Below are 25334 nucleotides of genomic sequence, written 5' to 3' on the forward strand. Positions count from 1 at the left end.
CATATTGTAATATGTTCTAAGGCCCCTTTGACCATATTGTAATATGTTCTAAGGCACCTTTGACCATATTGTATATGTTCTAAGGCCCCTTTGACCATATTGTAATATGTTCTAAGGCCCCTTTGACCATATTGTAATATGTTCTAAGGCCCCTTTGACCATATTGTAATATGTTCTAAGGCCCCTTTGACCATATTGTAATATGTTCTAAGGCCCCTTTGACCATATTGTAATATGTTCTAAGGCCCCTTTGACCATATTGTAATATGTTCTAAGGCCCCTTTGACCATATTGTAATATGTTCTAAGGCCCCTTTGACCATATTGTAATATGTTCTAAGGCCCCTTTGACCATATTGTAATATGTTCTAAGGCCCCTTTGACCATATTGTAATATGTTCTAAGGCCCCTTTGACCATATTGTAATATGTTCTAAGGCCCCTTTGACCATATTGTAATATGTTCTGAGGCCCTTTTGACCATATTGTAATATGTTCTAAGGCCCTTTGACCATATTGTAATATGTTCTTAGGCCCCTTTGACCATATTGTAATATGTTCTAAGGCCCCTTTGACCATATTGTAATATGTTCTAAGGCCCCTTTGACCATATTGTAATATGTTCTAAGGCCCCTTTGACCATATTGTAATATGTTCTAAGGCCCCTTTGACCATATTGTAATATGTTCTAAGGCCCCTTTGACCATATTGTAATATGTTCTAAGGCGCCCTTTGACCATATTGTAATATGTTCTAAGGCCCCTTTGACCATATTGTAATATGTTCTAAGGCACCTTTGACCATATTGTAATATGTTCTAAGGCCCCTTTGACCATATTGTAATATGTTCTAAGGCCCCTTTGACCATATTGTAATATGTTCTAAGGCCCCTTTGACCATATTGTAATATGTTCTAAGGCCCTTTGACCATATTGTAATATGTTCTAAGGCCCCTTTGACCATATTGTAATATGTTCTAAGGCCCCTTTGACCATATTGTAATATGTTCTAAGGCCCCTTTGACCATATTGTAATATGTTCTAAGGCCCCTTTGACCATATTGTAATATGTTCTAAGGCCCCTTTGACCATATTGTAATATGTTCTAAGGCCCCTTTGACCATATTGTAATATGTTCTAAGGCCCCTTTGACCATATTGTAATATGTTCTAAGGCGCCCTTTGACCATATTGTAATATGTTCTAAGGCCCCTTTGACCATATTGTAATATGTTCTAAGGCACTTTGACCATATTGTAATATGTTCTAAGGCCCCTTTGACCATATTGTAATATGTTCTAAGGCCCCTTTGACCATATTGTAATATGTTCTAAGGCCCCTTTGACCATATTGTAATATGTTCTAAGGCCCCTTTGACCATATTGTAATATGTTCTAAGGCCCCTTTGACCATATTGTAATATGTTAAGGCACCTTTGACCATATTGTAATATGTTCTAAGGCGCCCTTTGACCATATTGTAATATGTTCTAAGGCCCCTTTGACCATATTGTAATATGTTCTAAGGCCCCTTTGACCATATTGTAATATGTTCTAAGGCACCTTTGACCATATTGTAATATGTTCTAAGGCCCCTTTGACCATATTGTAATATGTTCTAAGGCACCTTTGACCATATTGTAATATGTTCTAAGGCACCTTTGACCATATTGTAATATGTTCTAAGGCACCTTTGACCATATTGTAATAAGTTCTAAGGCGCCCTTTGACCATATTGTAATATGTTCTACGGCCCCTTTGACCATATTGTAATATGTTCTAAGGCACCTTTGACCATATTGTAATATGTTCTAAGGCACCTTTGACCATATTGTAATATGTTCTAAGGCGCCCTTTGACCATATTGTAATATGTTCTAAGGCCCCTTTGACCATATTGTAATATGTTCTAAGGCCCCTTTGACCATATTGTAATATGTTCTAAGGCACCTTTGACCATATTGTAATATGTTCTAAGGCACCTTTGACCATATTGGAATATGTTCTAAGGCGCCCTTTGACCATATTGTAATATGTTCTAAGGCCCCTTTGACCATATTGTAATATGTTCTAAGGCCCTTTGACCATATTGTAATATGTTCTAAGACCCCTTTGACCATATTGTAATATGTTGTAAAGCGCCCTTTGACCATATTGTAATATGTTCTAAGGCCCCTTTGACCATATCGTAATATGTTCTAAGGCCCCTTTGACCATATTGTAATATGTTCTAAGGCACCTTTGACCATATTGTAATATGTTCTAAGGCACCTTTGACCATATTGTAATATGTTCTAAGGCACCTTTGACCATATTGTAATATGTTCTAAGGCCCCTTTGACCATATTGTAATATGTTCTAAGGCCCCTTTGACCATATTGTAATATGTTCTAAGGGCCCTTTGACCATATTGTAATATGTTCTAAGCCTTCTTTGACCATATTGTAATATGTTCTAAGGCGCCCTTTGACCATATTGTAATATGTTCTAAGGCCCCTTTGACCATATTGTAATATGTTCTAAGGCCCCTTTGACCATATTGTAATATGTTCTAAGGCACCTTTGACCATATTGTAATATGTTCTAAGGCCCCTTTGACCATATTTTAATATGTTCTAAGGCCCCTTTGACCATATTGTAATATGTTCTAAGGCACCTTTGACCATATTGTAATATGTTCTAAGGCACCTTTGACCATATTGTAATATGTTCTAAGGCACCTTTGACCATATTGTAATATGTTCTAAGGCGCCCTTTGACCATATTGTAATATGTTCTAAGGCCCCTTTGACCATATTGTAATATGTTCTAAGGCACCTTTGACCATATTGTAATATGTTCTAAGGCACCTTTGACCATATTGTAATATGTTCTAAGGCGCCCTTTGACCATATTGTAATATGTTCTAAGGCCCCTTTGACCATTTTGTAGTTCTAAGGCCCCTTTGACCATATTGTAATATGTTCTAAGGCACCTTTGACCATATTGTAATTTGTTCTAAGGCACCTTTGACCATATTGTAATATGTTCTAAGGCGCCCTTTGACCATATTGTAATATGTTCTAAGGCCCCTTTGACCATATTGTAATATGTTCTAAGGCCCTTTGACCATATTGTAATATGTTCTAAGGCCCCTTTGACCATATTGTAATATGTTGTAAAGCGCCTTTTGACCATATTGTAATATGTTCTAAGGCGCCCTTTGACCATATTGTAATATGTTCTAAGGCCCCTTTGACCATATTGTAATATGTTCTAAGGCCCCTTTGACCATATTGTAATATGTTCTAAGGCCCCTTTGACCATATTGTAATATGTTCTAAGGCACCTTTGACCATATTGTAATATGTTCTAAGGCGCCCTTTGACCATATTGTAATATGTTCTAAGGCCCCTTTGACCATATTGTAATATGTTCTAAGGCCCCTTTGACCATATTGTAATATGTTCTAAGGCACCTTTGACCATATTGTAATATGTTCTAAGGCCCCTTTGACCATATTGTAATATGTTCTAAGGCCCCTTTGACCATATTGTAATATGTTTTAAGGCACCTTTGACCATATTGTAATATGTTTTAAGGCACCTTTGACCATATTGTAATATGTTCTAAGGCACCTTTGACCATATTGTAATATGTTCTAAGACGCCCTTTGACCATATTGTAATATGTTCTAAGGCCCCTTTGACCATATTGTAATATGTTCTAAGGCACCTTTGACCATATTGTAATATGTTCTAAGGCGCCCTTTGACCATATTGTAATATGTTCTAAGGCACCTTTGACCATATTGTAATATGTTCTAAGGCGCCCTTTGACCATATTGTAATATGTTCTAAGGCCCCTTTGACCATATTGTAATATATTCTAAGGCCCTTTGACCATATTGTAATATGTTCTAAGGCCCCTTTGACCATATTGTAATATGTTCTAAGGCCCCTTTGACCATATTGTAATATGTTCTAAGGCCCCTTTGACCATATTGTAATATGATCTAAGGCCCCTTTGACCATATTATAATATGTTCTAAGGCCCCTTTAACCATATTGTAATATGTTCTAAGGCCCCTTTGACCATATTGTAATATGTTCTAAGGCACCTTTGACCATATTGTAATATGTTCTAAGGCCCCTTTGACCATATTGTAATATGTTCTAAGGCCCTTTGACCATATTGTAATATGTTCTAAGGCCCCTTTGACCATATTGTAATATGTTCTAAGGCCCCTTTGACCATATTGTAATATGTTCTAAGGCCCCTTTGACCATATTGTAATATATTCTAAGGCCCTTTGACCATATTGTAATATGTTCTAAGGCCCCTTTGACCATATTGTAATATGTTCTAAGGCCCCTTTGACCATATTGTAATATGTTCTAAGGCACCTTTGACCATATTGTAATATGTTCTAAGGCCCCTTTGACCATATTATGTTCTAAGGCCCCTTTGACCATATTGTAATATGTTCTAAGGCCCTTTGACCATATTGTAATATGTTCTAAGGCCCCTTTGACCATATTGTAATATGTTGTAAAGCGCCCTTTGACCATATTGTAATATGTTCTAAGGCCCCTTTGACCATATTGTAATATGTTCTAAGGCCCCTTTGACCATATTGTAATATGTTCTAAGGCCCCTTTGACCATATTGTAATATGTTCTAAGGCACCTTTGACCATATTGTAATATGTTCTAAGGCGCCCTTTGACCATGTTGTAATATGTTCTAAGGCACCTTTGACCATATTGTAATATGTTCTAAGGCGCCCTTTGACCATATTGTAATATGTTCTAAGGCCCCTTTGACCATATTGTAATATGTTCTAAGGCCCCTTTGACCATATTGTAATATGTTCTAAGGCACCTTTGACCATATTGTAATATGTTCTAAGGCCCCTTTGACCATATTGTAATATGTTCTAAGGCACCTTTGACCATATTGTAATATGTTCTAAGACGCCCTTTGACCATATTGTAATATGTTCTAAGGCCCCTTTGACCATATTGTAATATGTTCTAAGGCCCCTTTGACCATATTGTAATATGTTCTAAGGCGCCCTTTGACCATATTGTAATATGTTCTAAGGCACCTTTGACCATATTGTAATATGTTCTAAGGCACCTTTGACCATATTGTAATATGTTCTAAGACGCCCTTTGACCATATTGTAATATGTTCTAAGGCCCCTTTGACCATATTGTAATATGTTCTAAGGCCCCTTTGACCATATTGTAATATGTTCTAAGGCGCCCTTTGACCATATTGTAATATGTTCTAAGGCACCTTTGACCATATTGTAATATGTTCTAAGGCGCTCTTTGACCATATTGTAATATGTTCTAAGGCCCCTTTGACCATATTGTAATATATTCTAAGGCCCTTTGACCATATTGTAATATGTTTTAAGGCACCTTTGACCATATTGTAATATGTTCTAAGGCACCTTTGACCATATTGTAATATGTTCTAAGGCACCTTTGACCATATTGTAATATGTTCTAAGGCACCTTTGACCATATTGTAATATGTTCTAAGGCCCCTTTGACCATATTGTAATATGTTCTAAGGCCCCTTTGACCATATTGTAATATGTTCTAAGGCACCTTTGACCATATTGTAATATGTTCTAAGGCACCTTTGACCATATTGTAATATGTTCTAAGACGCCCTTTGACCATATTGTAATATGTTCTAAGGCGCCCTTTGACCATATTGTAATATGTTCTAAGGCCCCTTTGACCATATTGTAATATGTTCTAAGGCCCCTTTGACCATATTGTAATATGTTCTAAGGCACCTTTGACCATATTGTAATATGTTCTAAGGCGCGCTTTGACCATATTGTAATATGTTCTAAGGCACCTTTGACCATATTGTAATATGTTCTAAGGCGCCCTTTGACCATATTGTAATATGTTCTAAGGCCCCTTTGACCATATTGTAATATATTCTAAGGCCCTTTGACCATATTGTAATATGTTCTAAGGCCCCTTTGACCATATTGTAATATGTTCTAAGGCCCCTTTGACCATATTGTAATATGTTCTAAGGCCCCTTTGACCATATTGTAATATGATCTAAGGCCCCTTTGACCATATTATAATATGTTCTAAGGCCCCTTTGACCATATTGTAATATGTTCTAAGGCCCCTTTGACCATATTGTAATATGTTCTAAGGCACCTTTGACCATATTGTAATATGTTCTAAGGCCCCTTTGACCATATTGTAATATGTTCTAAGGCACCTTTGACCATATTGTAATATGTTCTAAGGCGCCCTTTGACCATATTGTAATATGTTCTAAGGCACCTTTGACCGTATTGTAATATGTTCTAAGGCCCCTTTTACCATATTGTAATATGTTCTAAGGCACCTTTGACCATATTGTAATATGTTCTAAGGCACCTTTGACCATATTGTAATATGTTCTAAGGCACCTTTGACCATATTGTAATATATTCTAAGGCCCTTTGACCATATTGTAATATGTTCTAAGGCCCCTTTGACCATATTGTAATATGTTCTAAGGCACCTTTGACCATATTGTAATATGTTCTAAGGCACCTTTGACCATATTGTAATATGTTCTAAGGCACCTTTGACCATATTATAATATGTTCTAAGACTCCTTTGACCATATTGTAATATGTTCTAAGGCCCTTTTGACCATATTGTAATATGTTCTAAGGCGCCATTGACCATATTGTAATATGTTCTAAGGCCCTTTGACCATATTGTAATATGTTCTAAGGCGCCTTTTGACCATATTGTAATATGTTCTAAGGCCCCTTTGACCATATTGTAATATGTTCTAAGGCCCCTTTGACCATATTGTAATATGTTCTAAGGCCCCTTTGACCATATTGTAATATGTTCTAAGGCACCTTTGACCATATTGTAATATGTTCTAAGGCCCCTTTGACCATATTGTAATATGTTCTAAGGCACCTTTGACCATATTGTAATATGTTCTAAGGCACCTTTGACCATATTATAATATGTTCTAAGACTCCTTTGACCATATTGTAATATGTTCTAAGGCCCTTTTGACCATATTGTAATATGTTCTAAGGCCCCATTGACCATATTGTAATATGTTCTAAGGCCCTTTGACCATATTGTAATATGTTCTAAGGCGCCTTTTGACCATATTGTAATATGTTCTAAGGCCCCTTTGACCATATTGTAATATGTTCTAAGGCCCCTTTGACCATATTGTAATATGTTCTAAGGCCCCTTTGACCATATTGTAATATGTTCTAAGGCACCTTTGACCATATTGTAATATGTTCTAAGGCGCCCTTTGACCATATTGTAATATGTTCTAAGGCCCCTTTGACCATATTGTAATATGTTCTAAGGCACCTTTGACCATATTGTAATATGTTCTAAGGCCCCTTTGACCATATTGTAATATGTTCTAAGGCCCCTTTGACCATATTGTAATATGTTTTAAGGCCCCTTTGACCATATTGTAATATGTTCTAAGGCGCCCTTTGACCATATTGTAATATGTTCTAAGGCCCTTTGACCATATTGTAATATGTTCTAAGGCGCCTTTTGACCATATTGTAATATGTTCTAAGGCCCCTTTGACCATATTGTAATATGTTCTAAGGCCCCTTTGACCATATTGTAATATGTTCTAAGGCCCCTTTGACCATATTGTAATATGTTCTAAGGCACCTTTGACCATATTGTAATATGTTCTAAGGCCCCTTTGACCATATTGTAATATGTTCTAAGGCCCTTTGACCATATTGTAATATGTTCTAAGGCCCCTTTGACCATATTGTAATATGTTCTAAGGCCCCTTTGACCATATTGTAATATGTTCTAAGGCCCCTTTGACCATATTGTAATATATTCTAAGGCCCTTTGACCATATTGTAATATGTTCTAAGGCCCCTTTGACCATATTGTAATATGTTCTAAGGCCCCTTTGACCATATTGTAATATGTTCTAAGGCACCTTTGACCATATTGTAATATGTTCTAAGGCACCTTTGACCATATTGTAATATGTTCTAAGGCGCCCTTTGACCATATTGTAATATGTTCTAAGGCCCCTTTGACCATATTGTAATATGTTCTAAGGCCCCTTTGACCATATTGTAATATGTTCTAAGGCCCCTTTGACCATATTGTAATATGTTCTAAGGCCCCTTTGACCATTTTGTAATATGTTCTAAGGCCCCTTTGACCATATTGTAATATGTTCTAAGGCCCCTTTGACCATATTGTAATATGTTCTAAGGCCCCTTTGACCATATTGTAATATGTTCTAAGGCCCCTTTGACCATTTTGTAATATGTTCTAAGGCCCCTTTGACCATATTGTAATATGTTCTAAGGCCCCTTTGACCATATTGTAATATGTTCTAAGGCCCCTTTGACCATATTGTAATATGTTCTAAGGCCCTTAGACCATATTGTAATATGTTCTAAGGCACCTTTGACCGTATTATAATATGTTCTAAGGCTCCTTTGACCATATTGTAATATGTTCTAAGGCTCCTTTGACCATATTGTAATATGTTCTAAGGCCCCTTTGACCATATTGTAATATGTTCTAAGCCCCCTTTGACCATATTGTAATATGTTCTAAGGCACCTTTGACCATATTGTAATATGTTCTAAGGCCCCTTAGACCATATTGTAATATGTTCTAAGGCGCCCTTTGACCATATTGTAATATGTTCTAAGGCGCCCTTTGACCATATTGTAATATGTTCTAAGGCCCCTTTGACCATATTGTAATATGTTCTTAGCAGGGAACGTAACTGTTATAAGTTTTATTTTAAAAATCACACTTTAACAGTTATTTTCTGATTTGTAAAGTAAAACTCAAAGAATAACTGTTATTTTTTGAGTTTTATAATAAAAGTTGACAAATAACAGTTATTCGTCGTGATCAAAAATAAAACTCAAACTTGATTTTTGGCGATTTTGTGGGTAAACAAAATTTTAAAAAAATATAGGTATAAAATATGCGCGGTTGCCTTTTTTAACAAATTTTTAGTAAGTTATAAAAAGCACGGGTATCATGTTTTTTTAATTATTTCATTTTTTCAAAAATGTCAAGGGAATAACTGTTATTCATAAAAATCAAAAAATAACAGTTATTTTTTGAGTTTTATTATAAAAATCAAAAAATAAAAATCATTACGGATTTGTAAACTACAATGGCTAATAAAAATTGTGGTGTATTTAAAAAATTTTTAGGACCCTTCTAAGTGCGTGATTTTTTTGTATGAAAAATTTACAATAACAGTTATTTTCGTTCCCTGGTTCTAAGGCCCCTTTGACCATATTGTAATATGTTCTAAAGCTCCTTTGATCATATCAAATAAAAACCCTCTTAACGAGGTAAAAAACTAGTGACGATCGCACCTTCAACGTACAAAAGTTCTAATATCAACTTTTGTGACGAAAAATGATTTTAGATGCGACTAAATAAGTACGCTACCTAAAATTTACTCGTTCGGCCCGCTTTATCAAATATTTAATATCTACACGAAAGTTTTCTGTTGTAGCGTGCCGAATGAATAAATTTTAGGTAGCGTACTTATTTAGTCGCATCTTAAATCATTTTTCGTCACAAAAGTTGATATCAGCACTTTTGTACGTTGAAGGTGCGATCGTCACTAGTTTTTTACCTCGTTAAGAGGTGTTTTTATTTGATATTCAATCAGTTATAGTTTATTAAAAGGAATATTATTGGTTTATTTCATTAATACATTAATAGAATCGATTTATAGGAGGATACTATATAAAGTTTTCTTTGGGCCTTCGGCCTCAAAAAGAATAACACCCTTTCCCACTAACTTGGTTACCCCTTTTTGCAACTTTTCGCAATTCTTGCTAATAAAGACGGTGTTAATTTAAACATTTATTGTTTCGACGGTATTGAACGTGTAAAACGGGTCTCAATACTTGGAAAACATCGCAGGGGCGCTAAGTCAAATGAAATCAGGTTTGCAATCTGAGCACCGCACGTGAATTGAATATCGCTCTGGACCAGCTTGGATTTCCCTTCCCCAATCTCTCACCCCGGGGCTATCAGCCTGCACTTGTTTACGCTCAATTTCATTGAGAACGTCGCACTACTGCACTCGGGGAATTTCTGGTCTGGGGTGTTTGCTCTGGGAGAATCCCAGCATCTCTGGCAGACTTTTCCCCGTGTCGCTGCAGCCACCTTGATAAGACGAATCGGTCTAGCCAGAAGCTCTGCGATAGTGGCTATATAAGCAGTTGATTTCCCTACTCTCAGCATCAGTTGTCAGCTGCAAATCCTCTCGAGTCAACCTCAAAAACAAACCACAAAATCAAAACAACATGAAATTCCTGTCGCTTGCCTTTGTCTTGGGTCTGCTGGCTCTGGCCAACGGTGAGTAAACAGAACTATTTGCAAACTACATAAGTTATTTAATTGTGATTTTAATTATATTTCGTCTCTAGCCACTCCCCTGAATCCTGGCAATGTCATCATCAACGGCGACTGCCGAGTCTGCAATGTGAGGGCTTGAGAGGGCAGCAGAGATGGGGGAAAGTCAACAAGCCAGTTGCAGTTCACACAGCCAAATATTTTTAAGTCATTTAAAAATGTAATACAAAATTGAAAAAAAATATTCCTTTTAATAAAAAAATATTTAAAGTACACAAAATATACTTTTTTATTGGGAAATGTCTTATTCTCTACTTTTTTCAAGACAGTTATAAGGAGCACGACATCTTATGCGATAAGGCGGACAGTTAAAGTTTTTCAGAGCCACAATAAAATTAAAAAAAAATAAATTTGAGGAAATAAAAATAATTCAAAGAATTCAAAGCTTTTAAAAATAAATAGTTACAACTGTACAAAAATTATTTAATTGAATAATTTAAGTGTTCATTTTAAATATTTAACTTTTTTGGGAAGTAAACGGAATTTTTTTGACTGTTACTTACAATGAGTGTGAAAATAATTGTTTATTTTACCGTTGGTTTTAAAATTTAACATTACTTATTAAGATGTATAAATAAAATTCTAAAATCTTAAAATATTTGTTACCAATTGATATGGTCTTTATCAGTAACTGTAAAAACCCGCATAGGTTGGGGAATACTATATACTGATCCTATATAAAGCGCCGAGCACTAAGGTTTTCTCCATCAGATTTATTCGAAGTCTCCGACGAACATGAAACCTCTTCAAGTCGCTTGCTGCTTTTTGCTGCTCTTTTGCTTGCTGGCTGCGGTCAACGGTAATTGTTATAACAATTAAATATATATTTTTTGTAGCTAATAATTTCCCAATTGCAGCCACACCGGGTAAGGTTTATATTAATGGGCAGTGCGTTGAGTGCAATAAGCCCGATAACGATGATGGTATAATAATGCCTTCTGACCATAAGACGGGTGGTTCTACGTCGTACACTCTGACATCCGGAGCGGTGTTCTTTGGAATTATTTATCATTTGTTCAGTTCAATGACTGTCTAATCATTTTGTAAATAAAACAAAGATTTATTCAAGCTTTTAGTGATTGTTTTTTTTTTGGGTACAAAGTATCTAAATTGTAATGGGATTTCGAAATTTCTTTGTGGTTTCTATTTTAAAACACTAAGAAAAAACATTTGACAAATCTATGTTTAAATTTTATAAAAACTATTTTTATTTGTATTTTTTTCGTGTAGTTAAGCACAATGTACAATGTGTATTTTTAAATATGGCGAATTTGTAGATAGTTTTTTGTGAAAATAATAAATAATTTAAAACAATTCACTTTTACCCATTTTGTTTTCTGTAAGTGCTTGAACTTTTCCTAACCCTCGGGAATTTTAATCATGTTTTTATTACACTGATTGATTTCATTATCGTCAGCTTTTGTTATGCAACTTTTGATATTTGTAAATCGGCTTATCAGTGGGAAATATTTTATTTGTGGGGCATTTCCAGTATATATACTCGAATACGCCTTCCTATACCTAAAGAATTATTTTCCGGGAAATACCAGCGTATTGATTTCATTTTAAGGGTTCCTATAAAGGAAAGCCAACAAGGTGTTCTATCATTAGTTGAGTTTGAAGCATTGCAAGCAATATGAAGTTGATTTCCTTCTTGCTTTTGGTTGGTCTGTTGGCCATGGCCAAGGGTGAGTAAACTTTAAATCCTTTAATCCTTGTGAAAGATTTAAAGTGCATTTTAATTTTTAAAGCTTCCCCGCTGGTTCCTGGTAACGTTATTATCAATGGAGATTGCCGAAATTGTAATGTGCACGGAGGCTAAACTGAAGCCAATAACATTATGTAACTCACAGTTGTAAAAAATAAATATTTTCAGCATACCTACATTATTTATTTAATTTAAATTAATTGGGTGGTAACAAACTAATTTTGAGCCGGATCGATGTCAAGTGGCGTAACCATAAATTAAAAAGAAAATGCGGTTGTTTCTCGACAAACCTTTTGTACTTTCTTTAAAGAGCCTTGTTTCACATATTGTCATTAACTTTATGAAGAAATTTACCATGCGCTGTAAAATTAAAACCATATTTCCTTTCCCCAACAAAATACAGTGAGTAATGGATAATGTGAACTTATTTTATTTCATATTTTGTCGCAAAAGAGCAACAAGAGCTCATCTTCCGATGTTTATATTAATCGCCTCGAACATTGCAAACTCTGCAGTCGCCGTTAATGATCACATTGCCGGGATTAAGGGGAGTGGCTAAATACAAAAGTATTCAGTTAGTTTTGAGTGCAGATTATTTAGAATATCCTTTCACTCACCACTGACCAGAGCCAAGAGGCCCAAAACAAACGCGATCGAGAACAGCTTCATATTGTGAGTGATTTCAGCGACTAATTTGCCAATCCGTTCGAACAGGTCTCTTTTATAGCCCCGCCAAGTCGGATTGATTAGCAAATTGCGCACTTTTTCAATTAATTCATGGCATTTGGAATATAATATAGAAACATATAAAAATGCGTCATAACTTGATTTTAACAGCAGCCTATCCCGTTCGTTATAGCTTTGAAAAGATCTTTGTTTGTGATTTGCGTGTTCCTCTAATAAAAATACATTTAACCACTATTAGAATTTTCCAATTTCCGATTTATTTGATTGTAGGACTTATTACATACATACATTCTTGATTAGAAAATGTAAATATATATTCGTTTTCTCAAATTTAGTATATATTCTTATCTTATACAGCAAATTGAAACTATATTAAATAAAAATAAATATAGAAATTATAAATATAATTAACTGTAAATAAAAAATTGGAAAAAAATATGTTTGATTTTGTTATAGAAATGTGGTAGAATTTTAAACTTCTTAGCTTAAAGAAATATTTATTTTGTAAAAAGTTTTATGGAAAAGTTTTTACAATCCTGACCAGAGTTTTCCTTGATGGAATTCAACTTGTTTAATGTTTTTTTGTTCAGGATTTGTGTGTCTATGTACCCGCAAAAGGTAAATGAACGTGTTTGTGGTCGAATTAACTTTGCCACGCAAAAGTTGTTGTAGGTGTGTCTGCTTGATTCTGTTTATAAGTAAGTCTGCTCGTCCATAGGTGCACTGAAAAGAAAATCGCATCATAAATTGTGATTAATCCAACATATTAAAAAATGGTTATTCATATTTATTTAAAATGCTATTTTAAAATGTATGAATACGTTTAAATTAACCTGAAGCTTTGTTATCAACTTTTTTAAAAGTTATATTAGTTTATTAAATTTGTTTTATTTATAAAAAAAACTGCATCAAAAACCTTGATTTGGCATTTTTGGTATTTTTAAGAAATTAATTTTTATTATTTTTCCTTTTTAATTTTAATCTTCTTTGTACTGTGTATGTGTTTTCGCACATGGCTGGCAATTAAGCCAATGAAGCATTAAAAACCACCAGCCAAGCTCCATGCAAAATGAGTTTTTTGGGTGATTCGGGGGCTTGGGGCGATTCGGTGGTTTCGAGGACCAGAAAGGTGAATGCGAATGGGGCGGAGAAAAGGGTTTTACTCTGCCAACCCAGCTTCCACTCACACTGGATTAGTGCCGCGTGTGCTAAATGCTGTTGTTGTTTTTTACACATTTGTCAACGTAGATGGCATTACGGATAAATGAACTTCAACCGGATGAACGTATGTATGTGCGTACACTTTATACGTGGAAATGTGCCCCTGGATAGACGGACAGCCGACACGTGTGCGTTAACAATTTAATTACGCTGCGGGCAGCGACAGCTGCCACATGTCTCTCGAAAAAGTTAATCATCCAGTCGAGAGGGTATTCAGGAGTTAAAGGCAACCAGGAGTTGACTTTGTGGCACGATTAAAGCGTTACCCCGGTGGCCAAATGTTTCAATTGGAAGACTCAAGTGGTGTTAAGGAGCGGTTTGTCAGGAGTCTCAAGTGGATATGCTTATGCTCTATTAATTTAACTAAAAGACAAGTTTGATTTAGCTGACTGTTTCTTACTTTAAAAATCAATTAGCTGTTCAAACAAATTTAAGTTTAAATAAAATAATAATATTTTAATAATTATTTAATTTAATTTAATTACAGCTTAGGTACTTTAATCCTTTAAAAAAGGTTAGCGTTGCAACGGAAGTTCTACGTATACGTAATATAAAACACCAAAGTAGACTTCGTTTATTATACCCGTTACTCGTAGAGTAAAAGGGTATATTGTATTCGTGCAAAAGTATGTAACAGGGAGAAGGAAGCGTTTCCGACCCCATAAAGTATATATATTCTTGATCAGGATCACTAGCCGAGTCGATCTAGCCATGTCCGTCTGTCCGTCTGTCTGTCCGTCTGTCCGTCTGTCTGTCTGTATGAACGCTGAGATCTCGGAAACTATAAAAGCTAGAAGGTTGGAATTTTGCATGCAGATTTTAGGAGTTCCTACGCAGCGCAAGTTTGTTTCAAAATGGTGCCACGCCCCCTCTAACGCCCACAATCGCTTATATACGATTTTAAAAACTTTAATATTTTGGAAAAGTAAAAATGCAGTTTTATTGTGTTTATCAATACCTATCGAAATGTAGAAGAAATTTTTCAAATCGGACCATTCGTTAAAAAGTTATGCGTGATCAAAGTTTTCAATATATATCTCCATCTCCCTCGCACTCCCTTTATCTGAGTAACGGGTATCTGATAGTCGGGGCACCCGACTATAACGTTCTCTCTTGTTTTTAAATAAAAATAAGTTTATTATGAATTTTTTTGTGATATATATGCGTTTCCTAAACACTTTTTAACCCATTAACGTTTTTTCCTGTGCATTTATATTTATGTGTAATTGCAGCGCTCTTCCTATCGCTTTGAATATAATGGCTTCCTGGCAGCTGCTCCTCTATTAGTTTACTGTCAACCTGAGGCGAAAGGGCTGGGTTAACGGATCAGGGGCGTAGTAAAGATTTTATAAGATGCAAGAAGAGGGGCTTTTAATCTTTAATTCTTCACTGTTGTATGATTTTTTTAATAAAATTAAACAATCAAAAACTTTATTAATTTATATAACCAGAAATTTAATTTTACTTTTCTATTGTTAATTAAATCTTGTAACATCCTCTTGGTTGCGCCCCTGGAGTGGGCGTGGCACTGACAATGGGCTGGGAGTCGAGTGGGTAGGAAAGTAGAAAGCAGTGTTGCTGAACATGTGTGCATTCTGTTAGTTGATTGCCTAAGCGTCCGTGCTTGCGGTTACATTCTGTTGATTCCTGTTGGCTTTGCCCCACCGCCTGCCTCCTTTATTGTCCTTTTTTTGTGCTGCGGTTAGTTTTATAGCTTTCACCATTTGATTTTATGATGCAACCAACTGCGTCCTTATGCATAAACTTGAAATTCATTTTGTGCCTTTTGGCACGCGGCTAACCCAGTTTTGCTGTTCATTCTTGGGCGAACCAAATGTTTCAAGGTGAAAACCACATTTTAATTATTCAAAAATTACCTATTTGGTTTTCTGTATGTATGTTTAGCAAATATTAACTTATTTTAGCTTTTTTGAGTAAATCTTATTTAATTTAATATTTAATACTATGGCTAACACATTTAAAATTGTTAAGCTAAAGAAGCTACATTTGAAAAGGGCTTTCCCTAAAAAAAGTTAATTAAGAAAAGATTTTCCATGAGCATTGTACACATATAACTACACAATTGGACTTTCAATCCTTTTCATATTACCCCCAAAAAGTTTTCAAAGGCAAAACAGTAACTGACCACTGATCCCAACGCCTGCGAGCTGACCCTTCCATTCCCATCAAATGACAAGGCAGTCAACACATTTTGCCCCCGCTGCCACGTGAGTAAAATGGCTAATCATGTGGTGGTGAAGGGGATGAAGGACACGGACATGGCCATACATGTTTGAGTGGTGACCTCCAGTTATGGCGGCCTTCTCCCGGGGAGTGACAACTCATCATTCCGTCGCCGTAGTCGAGGGCTTTAATGTGCTTAAGCGTTACGAGCATGAACAAACATTATTGTCTCGTGGGAATCGGTAAATTGGTGCTGAGTGCAGGACTTCGGATTGGCATTGAAGTTGTGGAAGTGACACTTTGATACCCAAACCAAACCACCACCTTAACCACCCACTCTTTACTTTGACAGACACTAATGGGTGTACGATAATGTGTGTGGTGGGTGTTTGCTTGCCAGTTTGTGGCAACTGTAGATAAAGGAAAATTTATAAATAGCTGAAGGGACAAGTGTGTCCAAATGGAATTACAAATTTTTGATTTAAAGAAATTTTCAAGTGATTTTTTTTCTTAGATTTAAAGATTTACCAATTGCGTTAGAAATGTAGTTTGATATTTGATTACAAAATGTTATTATCTAATCGAAAATATTTATTTGTAAAATCCTTTCGCTTAAAAGTATGCAACGCCTTTAAGTTCTTGTAGAATTTTTCTGAAATTTAAATATTTTTGTTGACTTTAATATATTTTATTTAGGTTCCTTAGTATTTTTGTTTATTTTTTTAGACACCCATTTAAACTATTGTATTATTTTTATAAATATAAAAAATCGGAACACTACTTAATCACAATATTTTCTTATCAGCTCTGTTTGTTTTGACAAAGCTTTGACTGTGGCTCATCATAACAATCTGTCGTCCCAATTCAGTTGTTAATCTAACTTAAAGCTGATCAGTACTACGGAGCATTAATGTCAGCCTCCAACAATTTATATAAGGGCTTACTGCTCTGCAGTTTTCTAGCATTCTTGCAGTGCATATCCGCTGAGGTGGGAAAACTAGTCTGCTTCTACGATGCTCAGAGTTTTGTGCGTGAAGGTGAGTTTTGGATAGTTCTAATCTATGAGTGCCAAGTACATGGGGGGTTATCTCTCGTTTCAGGCCCCGCTCAAATGTCGCTGGCGGAACTGGAGCCCGCCCTGCAGTTTTGCAACTTTTTGGTCTACGGCTATGCGGGTATCGACGCCGAGACCTACAAGATCAAGAGCTTGAATCCTTCGTTGACTAGGGACCACCAGCACTATCGTCACATTACCGCTCTGCGCCAGAAATTTCCGCATGTCCGGTTCCTGCTCTCGGTGGGCGGTGGTAGGGACTTGGACTTGGACAGCGAGGGCGTGGCAGATACTGGCAAGTACCTGAGATTACTGGAACAGTCGGAGCACAGAAAAAGCTTCCAGGCCAGCGTTATGGCGGAGCTGAACAACAACGGCTTCGATGGACTCGATCTCGCCTGGCAGTTTCCCAAAAACAAACCGAAAGTTCAGCAGGGAGTTTTTAAGAGGGTTTGGGGCTCTGTTCGTGGCTGGTTTAGTTCCTCATCGGTGGACGAGAAGGCCCAGGAGCATCGAGACCAGTTCGCCACCCTTCTGGGAGAGCTGCAATCGGATTTGCGACCCGGCGGACAACTCTTGACCGTCACCATGCTGCCACATGTTTCAGCAGAACGTGAGTAAAGTCAAGGAAAACTTTCAAGTTTTCACATTTTAGTTGCTACGTTTTTTTTATTAAATTTATAATGCTTGTTAAACAGATTCGGACATAACTCCCACACACTTTAAAAAACAGAAAAATCGTTCTCGAAACGACCTTTAAAAACGGAGTTTTGAAAAATATTTAAGACCTGGTTGTTCCGGATCGTTCTAAAACCCTTTTTCCATTTACAGTCTACTTTTTACATACAAATAATAATATCTTATGTAATAGTAGATTTTTTGGGACTAAAAAGACAAAGAGTTTTCAAACTATTTTAAAATTGGCACAACTTTTAAATAACTCAGAAACAAATTAATGTGTTACGATTTTAGTAAAGATTTTTACTAATATAATCCTTTTCTCCAGTCTTCATAGATGTTCCCACGGTTCTACGCCATGTGGACTTTGTCAACCTGGGCACCTATGACTTCCAGACCCCGGAACGAGATCCCAAGGTGGCAGATCTGCCGGCTCCACTGTACGCCATGTACGATCGGGATCCCAGCCACAATGTGCGGTACCAGGTGGAGTATTGGATGAACCAAACCTCCGAAATCAGTGCCCACAAACTACACGTGGGAGTGGCCAGTTATGGACGTGCTTGGAATATGACTCGAAACTCTGGAATCACTGGCTATCCACCAATTCCAGCGGCAAATGGAGCTGCTCCGGCGGGAAGGCAAACTGTTACCCCCGGATTACTGAGTTGGCCGGAAACTTGTGACTTGCTCCAGCAGCTGCCTCCGCAGGATCGGGAAGTCCCGCATCTGCGCAAGGTGGGCGATCCCACCAAGCGTTATGGGATCTACGCCTATCGGGCGGCCGATGATCATGGAGATAATGGCCTGTGGGTGGGCTACGAGGATCCCACAACAGCGGCCATCAAGGCCGGCTACGTCCAAGCCCAAGGATTGGGCGGAGTGTCCTTCCACGACCTGTCCCTCGATGACTTCCGAGGTCAATGTGCCGGCGAAAAATTCCCCATCCTGCGAAGCATCAAATATAAGCTTTAAGTTAACCGATTTTTAAATAAATGTATCCTCCTGCCAAATGTGCCATCTTTTGGAAATATCAACCAAGTAACAAAAAAACCATCCAGATGTTTTAAACCTTTGTCCAACTCGGGAGAAAATATTAACTAAACCCATTGGAACCGAGTTCGAACTTCGAAGCGCCGTGCAACCAAATAAAGTTTTTTTTTCAATTGTATAAATATAATTAAATTTTCCATAATTAAAAATGTTTCTTTGATAGGGTGGTAATTCGTATGGATTCTTGAAATTCTGCTATCATATGCTTCTCTAGTCTTTCTGAGCAAAATTCCCGTTGTTTTTGGAAATAATGATACTATAAATTAATGCGCCTCCCTCTGCAAAGACTTTGATCCGAAAAAAATAGGCAAAGGAGGAAATAAACCGGCAAAGTGGAAGGCTGTAAAAGCGGAAAAGGAAAAAGTAAAAGCGTCCCGCCACGAAGGCAAGTGAAGTGCCAGGCGAAGCGTAAAGCAAAGCAAACTTCTCAAATGCCACTGACACGGTGGGCGAAATGTGGGGTGTTTAAGGCACAAGGACGACGGGGTGGGTGGCTGGGCGACAGGGTGGGCCAAAGTAAAAGTTGAAATTAAACCAATTAGTTTGCCTGCCACCACTCTCGACGCCGTCGCCGCTGCAATGAGGCGCATAAAACCTGGCGACGCAAGGTAAGTCCCTGTAATGCCCACAGAGTCACGAGTTCCTGAATCCGATCCTTGGGATTTTGCAGGTTCCTGGCTTAGATTGTATTTTAAGAAAAGAAAAATTGAAAAAAAATTATTAAGCCTCAAATGGAACCTGTGAATTATAAAGTGTTTTATTATAACAGAAATACTGTTGTAATTTTGAACCAATCATGAAAATTTAATTAAAATGGTTTGAGTCTGCCAATACTTATTCGAAAAATAAATTATTCTTTTTAAGTCTTAATCAATTTATAACGAACCTTAGCAAAAGTATTTACACACATTCATAATATACTCATTAAACCCTATTTTAATATTATTCAATCAACGTTTCAAAAAAAAAAGATTTAAAGGAAAACCCGTGAAAGAGCGCATAAATTTAAACTACTACTTTAAGGACCTACAAACTTAGCTTAAAGATATTTTTTTACCAAAAACAAAATATTTTTAATAATTTTTTACCAAAAACAAAATATTATTAAACTGAATTTTCTAACAAGAAAGTCCTACGAAAATTTTTTTTTGGTTTGCTTATGACTACCACTTTGCAGATATATTATATTTGATTTTTTCCCGAATATTTATTTATTAAAATCCTGAAAACGTGATTGCGTGCTTTCTGCTTGGCTCACGACAGCATCTCCTCCAGGACACTTGTGGGGTTAAAAACGGACTACACCCAGCAGGTATTTAGACTTGGGCTCCATTTTAAGAGTATTTTAAACGACGACGCGGTCCTTTTTGGGAACTTCACGGAGGAAGGGCGGGGGAGTTCGAGGCCGAGACCCGAGTGTAGATAAGAGGCAAATTTGGAAGTGGCTGGGATGGTGGGGCGGTGGGGAAATGGGGAGTTCAACGGCTAGCTGCTTGGGCGGATGGCGCCGTCATAAATTAATTATGATTTAACAACTTTAGCATGCACGACACGGCAGGAAAACTTTGCGCTTTTCATTCCCTTCGCCTACTTCTATTTTGTGTCGCTTTGTGGAGGGGAAAATTTTATAATTTTAATGAGCGCAAAAAAGTTGTAAACTTTTGGCTGCGTTGCCATTGGAAATGCACTCCATGCTCCCGGAAATAACTTTTTCCAGGGGAGTGATTCGAAAGATGCGAGGTAGCTGCTCGAGGCGAGGAAAATTCCAGGAAACAATGACCTTTACCGGTCAAGCATCTTTATAAGGCCAGAAATCTCTAAAAAAAAATGCAAATGTTTTAGTTTTTCAAAAGAAATTAAATATTTAATGTACGACTCTTAAGAGGCTTTTACACGTAATTTCTCTTGAGGTAATCCTTGCTTTACAATGAAGAAATATATATTTGGAATCACTGTTTTCCTGCTCCGCTCTTGATGTCCTCGAAGGCCTTTTGCCACAGTTTGTCAAACTGTTTGGGCAGCTTGGCCCGGATCTTGTCGGCCAGAAGGCGGGCTCCTCTCAAGTTGTCCTCCTCATAGAAGGGCAACGCAGAAAGGCGTGCCAACCAAGCGGCTAACTTGGGGTATTTGCCACCATCCACGGGGCAGTAGCTCAGATGCAGGGTGCTCACCGTGGCCACAATGCTAAAGTCGGCGATGGTCAATTGAGGACCGGCCAAATAGGGATTCTCGGCCAGAAACTGCTCCAGCAATGCGTAGGCATCCCGCAGCTCAGCCAATCGATCCTTGGGCACCTCGGTGGCGTTCTCCTTGAAGAGAGCCCTCTGCAGCTGCTTGAAAATGCCGTGGAAGAGGACACCGGTCTCGAAATGCAGCCGCTGATCCACAATGGCCCGCTGAAACGGATCCTTGGGATACAGCTCGTCCGACTGGGCGTACTTGTTCACCAGATAGCCGATGATGGCATGCGAGTCCCAAATGCACGAGTCACCATCCTCCAGCATTGGCACCGTGTGCTGCGGATTCTTGCGCAACATTTCCGGCTTCAGATGATCCCCAGCTCGCATGTCCAGGGGGCGGTACTCATGCTCCAGCTGGAGGGCGCGTAGAGTCAGCAGAACGGCTCGAACCGGTGGACTAACCTCAGTTCCATATAAAATCAGGTTAACCATCTTGATTACTTCACTTTTTTATTACGCCTTCTAGCTGCTTAAATTGAGATTCGTCGCTAACAGTGGGCCATCCACAACTGACTCAAGGCACCCGAAATGATTTTAAACTAGAACCCCGATAAGATAAGTTACTAAACTTAGTGTCTTCGTAATTATCACAAAGACGTCATAATGCTGCAAGTTTAAGTTTGGCTGATTGTTTATTAATGCCCGAGATAAGTCGGCCTCCTATCTATAGCTGCGTAAATATTTGGCCAACGTCCCACGATTTCGTGATCATGGGTGGAGAACAAAAAAAAAAAGGTACTGCATACCTCTGAATAGAAAAATTAAAACTCATAACAAACTGATTATTCAATACATTAGCTTTAAAAAAAACGTTTTCTTAATTTTATTTATTTATTATTTTACGTGCTTTTTCAAAAAGTACGTTTCAGATTATCCTCTTTATTTTTTAGATTTCACTAAAAATGTTTTGAGGTAATATTAATTAGATATGAGGCGCTATGCGTAATATTAGCTTTAGATATTTTATTTCGAAGCTTTGCTTTCGCTTTTAAGAACTTTAAGCTTGGTTAAGAAAACTGACAAAACCATTATACATATATGTAAACATGGATTCTACACTTTACACTTTACACGAATCTAAAATATCCCATACCCTGTAGTATTGGAGGTGGCGGTTGGCCATCGGAGTACTCTCTACATGGGTATGGGACACTGCCTTGGTAACGACCTAGATTATATAAACAGCACTGTGAAACACATTAAAATTGGCTAATAAAAGCGAATATTTTATCTCTGTTTTATGACATAGAATTAAAGGGACCTGGTTTGAAACCTGAAGTTTTTACATTCTAACATGTAATAAATTTACTAAAGATTTTTATATATTGTCTATAGAAATTTTACAGATTGTGTATGTTAACGTAAAGAAGATTGTATAAATATACGGGAAGCTAATACTTTACCTATCCTACCATATTTTTTAAAGTGAATTAAAAACTGAATTGAAAGCTATAACAACATTTTCCTCTGGGGACCCATTTCCCTAGTTTTAGACAAACGATGTGATGGCAGACATGTCATGCAAAAAGCGAAATGATGAATTTGCGTTGCTTGGTTTTACTAAAGTGGTTAGGGGTAGTTCTCTAGGGAGCAAGTAAACGTAAATTAACTAGTTCTAGTTATATTTTTTTTAGCCTTGACTCTTTTCTACATTTTCTTTAATTTAAAATGGCTTTATGAGTTCTCAACGTGAGTTACAATCAACGAAAAACTGTATTAAGAACTTTTCGATTTTTTAAACCATCTACTATCTACTTGACCATCAAAAATTTCACCATGAAAAAATATAGTACAATCGTTCCAGAAATATTCACCAATCCAGGCAATATATGTTTTTCCTGGTGAAATAATTAATATAGAAATTCATCTAAACATTGTTTGTATGGAAACCAGCAAACACTCAAGCTAGAGCTTTTATCTGTAGTTTTCGAATCGCTCTCACATTCAGCAAAAAGCTTTCGGCCAAAAAGGTACATATAAAGTAAGTGGAGAGCAGATCAGTTGTAATAGAAGCACTGTTGGATAAACTACACAAAATGTCGAGCTCAGGAATTGTACTGTACGGAGTGGACCTTAGTCCCTGTGTGAGGGCCGTCAAAATAGTCCTCAAGGCTCTGAATTTGGACTACAAGTACAAGGAGGTGAACCTCCAGGCTGGCGAGCATCTGAGCGAGGAATACCTGAAGATGAACCCGCAGCACACGGTGCCCGTACTGGATGATAACGGAACCATTCTCTGGGACTCGCACGCCATCGCCGCCTACTTGGTGGATAAGTACGCCAAATCGGACGAGTTGTATCCCAAGGATCTGGTCAAGCGGGCGATTATCAACCAGCGTCTGATCTTTGACGCCAGCGTCATCTTCGCCAGCTTGGGCAACGTCAGCGGTCCCTTCTGGGTGAATGGCGTTACTGTGGTGCCCCAGGAAAAACTGGACACCATTCACAGGGGTCTGGCGCTGCTGGAGACCTTCCTCAGCAGCAGTCCTTACCTGGCCGGCGATTCTCTGACCCTCGCCGATCTAAACACTGGACCCACTGTCAGCTCCCTGCCCGCCGCAGTCGATATTGATCCTGCGGTCTATCCCAAGGTCACCGCCTGGCTGGATCGCCTCAACCAGATCCCCTACTTCAAGGAGATCAACGAGGCTCCGGCTCAGGGATACGTCAGCTTCCTTCGCAGCCAGTGGACCAAACTGGGCGATAAGTGAGCCATATGCTAAAGGAAAAATCAGCGAGAACCAACAAAAATACGAATAAAGGCATGTTATTTATGTTCCATCCATTCCCAATTTGCACCTACATTTGTAAAACATAAACTTTTCAATTATTAAAAATATTTGTTTGAAACAAAATATCTATCCTGATCGTTTGTGTTCATTGTTCAGTGTAAGTGAGCTGACAGAGGCAGAACAATACCCTTTACGCTGCCGACCGCTGGGTTACAGGTTATTTTGGAAAGATATTTATGTTTGGCCATCTTTATTAGGAGCTAAGTCAACTAGGTTAGTGTGTGAGAAGAAGAAATAAATAATTTAGACCACTGGCGTAGACAGGATTAAGTTGAGGAGGGGTTTCCAGTAAAAATTTTGTGGAATACACTTCTTATAACCATTTTTTCCATAGGATTTTAGCCGAGGGGGAGGGGGGTTAAACCCCCAAAATCCCCAACCCATCTCCCCCATGCCTACGCCCCTGATATATGTATAATATTGATAAGGTGTACGGAATAAGCACCCCAAATAGAGCTTTAACTTGTATGTATATTCACACAAAAAGCTTTTCGCCAAAACAGTATATAATAGACCGAGGGAAGATCATTGCTATACAAGTTTTGTTGGATAAACAATCAGCATGTCAAAAACTGGCATTGTACTGTACGGAACGGACTTGAGTCCCTGCGTTAGGGCAGTGAAATTGACCCTCAAGGCGCTGGAATTGGATTACGAATTCAAGGAGGTTAATCTCCAGGCTGGCGAGCATCTCAGCGAAGATTACCTGAAGAAGAATCCACAGCACACGGTGCCAGTGCTAGATGATAATGGAACCTTCTTATGGGACTCGCACGCCATCGCCGCCTATTTGGTGGATAAGTACGGCAAATCGGACGAACTGTATCCCAAGGATCTGGTCAAGCGGGCGATCATAAATCAGCGCATGTTCTTCGAGGCTAGCGTTATCTATGCCGCAATAGCTAATGTAACCCGTCCGTTTTGGATAAATGGAATCACTGAGGTTCCCCAGGAGAAGCTGGACACCGTAAATCGGGGTCTTCAATTGCTGGAGACTTTCCTGACTAGCAGCCAATTTCTGGCGGGTGATTCGCTGACCATCGCAGATTTTTGCACTGGTCCGGTTGTTAGTGCCATTCCATGTGCCGTGGACATTGATCCTGCGGTCTATCCCAAGATCACCGCGTGGCTGGATCGACTCAATAAGATACCATACTATAAAGAAATCAATGAGGAGACAACCAAGAATTTTGTCGCCTTCCTCCGCAGCAAATGGACCAAGTTAGGGGATAACGAAATACCTAAATAAAGAAAATAATTAATTTCCACTGTATAG

General features: G+C 37.8%; 8 protein-coding genes across 8 annotated transcripts; 6 read left to right on the forward strand and 2 right to left on the reverse strand.

The window, feature by feature from the left end:
- Positions 1 to 10225: 10225 nt before the first annotated feature.
- Positions 10226 to 10661, forward strand: LOC108069362 (bomanin Short 3). The gene is made up of 2 exons (XM_017159420.3): positions 10226 to 10384; positions 10456 to 10661. Exons 1-2 carry the CDS (start codon positions 10333 to 10335, stop codon positions 10521 to 10523), a joined length of 120 nt encoding a protein of 39 aa, XP_017014909.1. The 5' UTR covers positions 10226 to 10332; the 3' UTR covers positions 10524 to 10661.
- A 468-nt stretch (positions 10662 to 11129) lies between these two features.
- Positions 11130 to 11510, forward strand: BomT2 (Bomanin Tailed 2). Its single transcript, XM_017159413.3, has 2 exons — positions 11130 to 11240; positions 11299 to 11510. The coding sequence occupies exons 1-2, from the start codon at positions 11177 to 11179 to the stop codon at positions 11475 to 11477; spliced, it is 243 nt and encodes an 80-aa protein (XP_017014902.2). The 5' UTR covers positions 11130 to 11176; the 3' UTR covers positions 11478 to 11510.
- A 459-nt stretch (positions 11511 to 11969) lies between these two features.
- Positions 11970 to 12317, forward strand: LOC138912766 (bomanin Short 5-like). The gene is made up of 2 exons (XM_070214071.1): positions 11970 to 12129; positions 12193 to 12317. Exons 1-2 carry the CDS (start codon positions 12078 to 12080, stop codon positions 12261 to 12263), a joined length of 123 nt encoding a protein of 40 aa, XP_070070172.1. The 5' UTR covers positions 11970 to 12077; the 3' UTR covers positions 12264 to 12317.
- Positions 12318 to 12547: 230 nt separating this feature from the next.
- LOC108069360 (bomanin Short 3-like) lies at positions 12548 to 12901 on the reverse strand. The gene is made up of 2 exons (XM_017159417.3): positions 12767 to 12901; positions 12548 to 12704 (listed from the first exon to the last, which is right to left on the reverse strand). The coding sequence occupies exons 1-2, from the start codon at positions 12816 to 12818 to the stop codon at positions 12634 to 12636; spliced, it is 123 nt and encodes a 40-aa protein (XP_017014906.1). The 5' UTR covers positions 12819 to 12901; the 3' UTR covers positions 12548 to 12633.
- Positions 12902 to 17116: 4215 nt separating this feature from the next.
- On the forward strand, positions 17117 to 19091 carry Idgf5 (Imaginal disc growth factor 5). Its single transcript, XM_017159411.3, has 3 exons — positions 17117 to 17278; positions 17342 to 17908; positions 18302 to 19091. Exons 1-3 carry the CDS (start codon positions 17152 to 17154, stop codon positions 18946 to 18948), a joined length of 1341 nt encoding a protein of 446 aa, XP_017014900.3. The 5' UTR covers positions 17117 to 17151; the 3' UTR covers positions 18949 to 19091.
- Positions 19092 to 20973: 1882 nt separating this feature from the next.
- Positions 20974 to 21763, reverse strand: GstE10 (Glutathione S transferase E10). The gene has a single exon (XM_017159490.2). It carries the CDS (start codon positions 21696 to 21698, stop codon positions 20976 to 20978), a length of 723 nt encoding a protein of 240 aa, XP_017014979.2. The 5' UTR covers positions 21699 to 21763; the 3' UTR covers positions 20974 to 20975.
- A 1501-nt stretch (positions 21764 to 23264) lies between these two features.
- Positions 23265 to 24123, forward strand: LOC108069412 (glutathione S-transferase 1-like). The gene has a single exon (XM_017159491.3). The coding sequence runs from the start codon at positions 23303 to 23305 to the stop codon at positions 23975 to 23977; it is 675 nt and encodes a 224-aa protein (XP_017014980.2). The 5' UTR covers positions 23265 to 23302; the 3' UTR covers positions 23978 to 24123.
- A 457-nt stretch (positions 24124 to 24580) lies between these two features.
- Positions 24581 to 25331, forward strand: LOC108069407 (glutathione S-transferase 1-like). The gene has a single exon (XM_017159485.3). The coding sequence runs from the start codon at positions 24621 to 24623 to the stop codon at positions 25305 to 25307; it is 687 nt and encodes a 228-aa protein (XP_017014974.3). The 5' UTR covers positions 24581 to 24620; the 3' UTR covers positions 25308 to 25331.
- The last annotated feature ends 3 nt before the right edge of the window (positions 25332 to 25334 follow it).

This window comes from Drosophila takahashii, chromosome 2R (genome assembly GCF_030179915.1).
Source record: "Drosophila takahashii strain IR98-3 E-12201 chromosome 2R, DtakHiC1v2, whole genome shotgun sequence".
Lineage (NCBI taxonomy): Eukaryota > Metazoa > Arthropoda > Insecta > Diptera > Drosophilidae > Drosophila > Drosophila takahashii.

Coding starts and splice junctions, on each gene's coding strand:
- LOC108069362 (XM_017159420.3), top strand. CDS start 10,333: ATGAAATTCCTGTCGCTTGCCTTTGTCTTGGGTCTGCTGGCTCTGGCC. Junction 10,385..10,455: donor TCTGCTGGCTCTGGCCAACG/GTGAGTAAACAG, acceptor TTTCGTCTCTAG/CCACTCCCCTGAATCCTGGC.
- BomT2 (XM_017159413.3), top strand. CDS start 11,177: ATGAAACCTCTTCAAGTCGCTTGCTGCTTTTTGCTGCTCTTTTGCTTG. Junction 11,241..11,298: donor CTTGCTGGCTGCGGTCAACG/GTAATTGTTATA, acceptor TCCCAATTGCAG/CCACACCGGGTAAGGTTTAT.
- LOC138912766 (XM_070214071.1), top strand. CDS start 12,078: ATGAAGTTGATTTCCTTCTTGCTTTTGGTTGGTCTGTTGGCCATGGCC. Junction 12,130..12,192: donor TCTGTTGGCCATGGCCAAGG/GTGAGTAAACTT, acceptor TAATTTTTAAAG/CTTCCCCGCTGGTTCCTGGT.
- LOC108069360 (XM_017159417.3), bottom strand. CDS start 12,818: ATGAAGCTGTTCTCGATCGCGTTTGTTTTGGGCCTCTTGGCTCTGGTC. Junction 12,705..12,766: donor CCTCTTGGCTCTGGTCAGTG/GTGAGTGAAAGG, acceptor TTTTGTATTTAG/CCACTCCCCTTAATCCCGGC.
- Idgf5 (XM_017159411.3), top strand. CDS start 17,152: ATGTCAGCCTCCAACAATTTATATAAGGGCTTACTGCTCTGCAGTTTT. Junction 17,279..17,341: donor TCAGAGTTTTGTGCGTGAAG/GTGAGTTTTGGA, acceptor CTCTCGTTTCAG/GCCCCGCTCAAATGTCGCTG. Junction 17,909..18,301: donor GCCACATGTTTCAGCAGAAC/GTGAGTAAAGTC, acceptor CCTTTTCTCCAG/TCTTCATAGATGTTCCCACG.
- GstE10 (XM_017159490.2), bottom strand. CDS start 21,698: ATGGTTAACCTGATTTTATATGGAACTGAGGTTAGTCCACCGGTTCGA.
- LOC108069412 (XM_017159491.3), top strand. CDS start 23,303: ATGTCGAGCTCAGGAATTGTACTGTACGGAGTGGACCTTAGTCCCTGT.
- LOC108069407 (XM_017159485.3), top strand. CDS start 24,621: ATGTCAAAAACTGGCATTGTACTGTACGGAACGGACTTGAGTCCCTGC.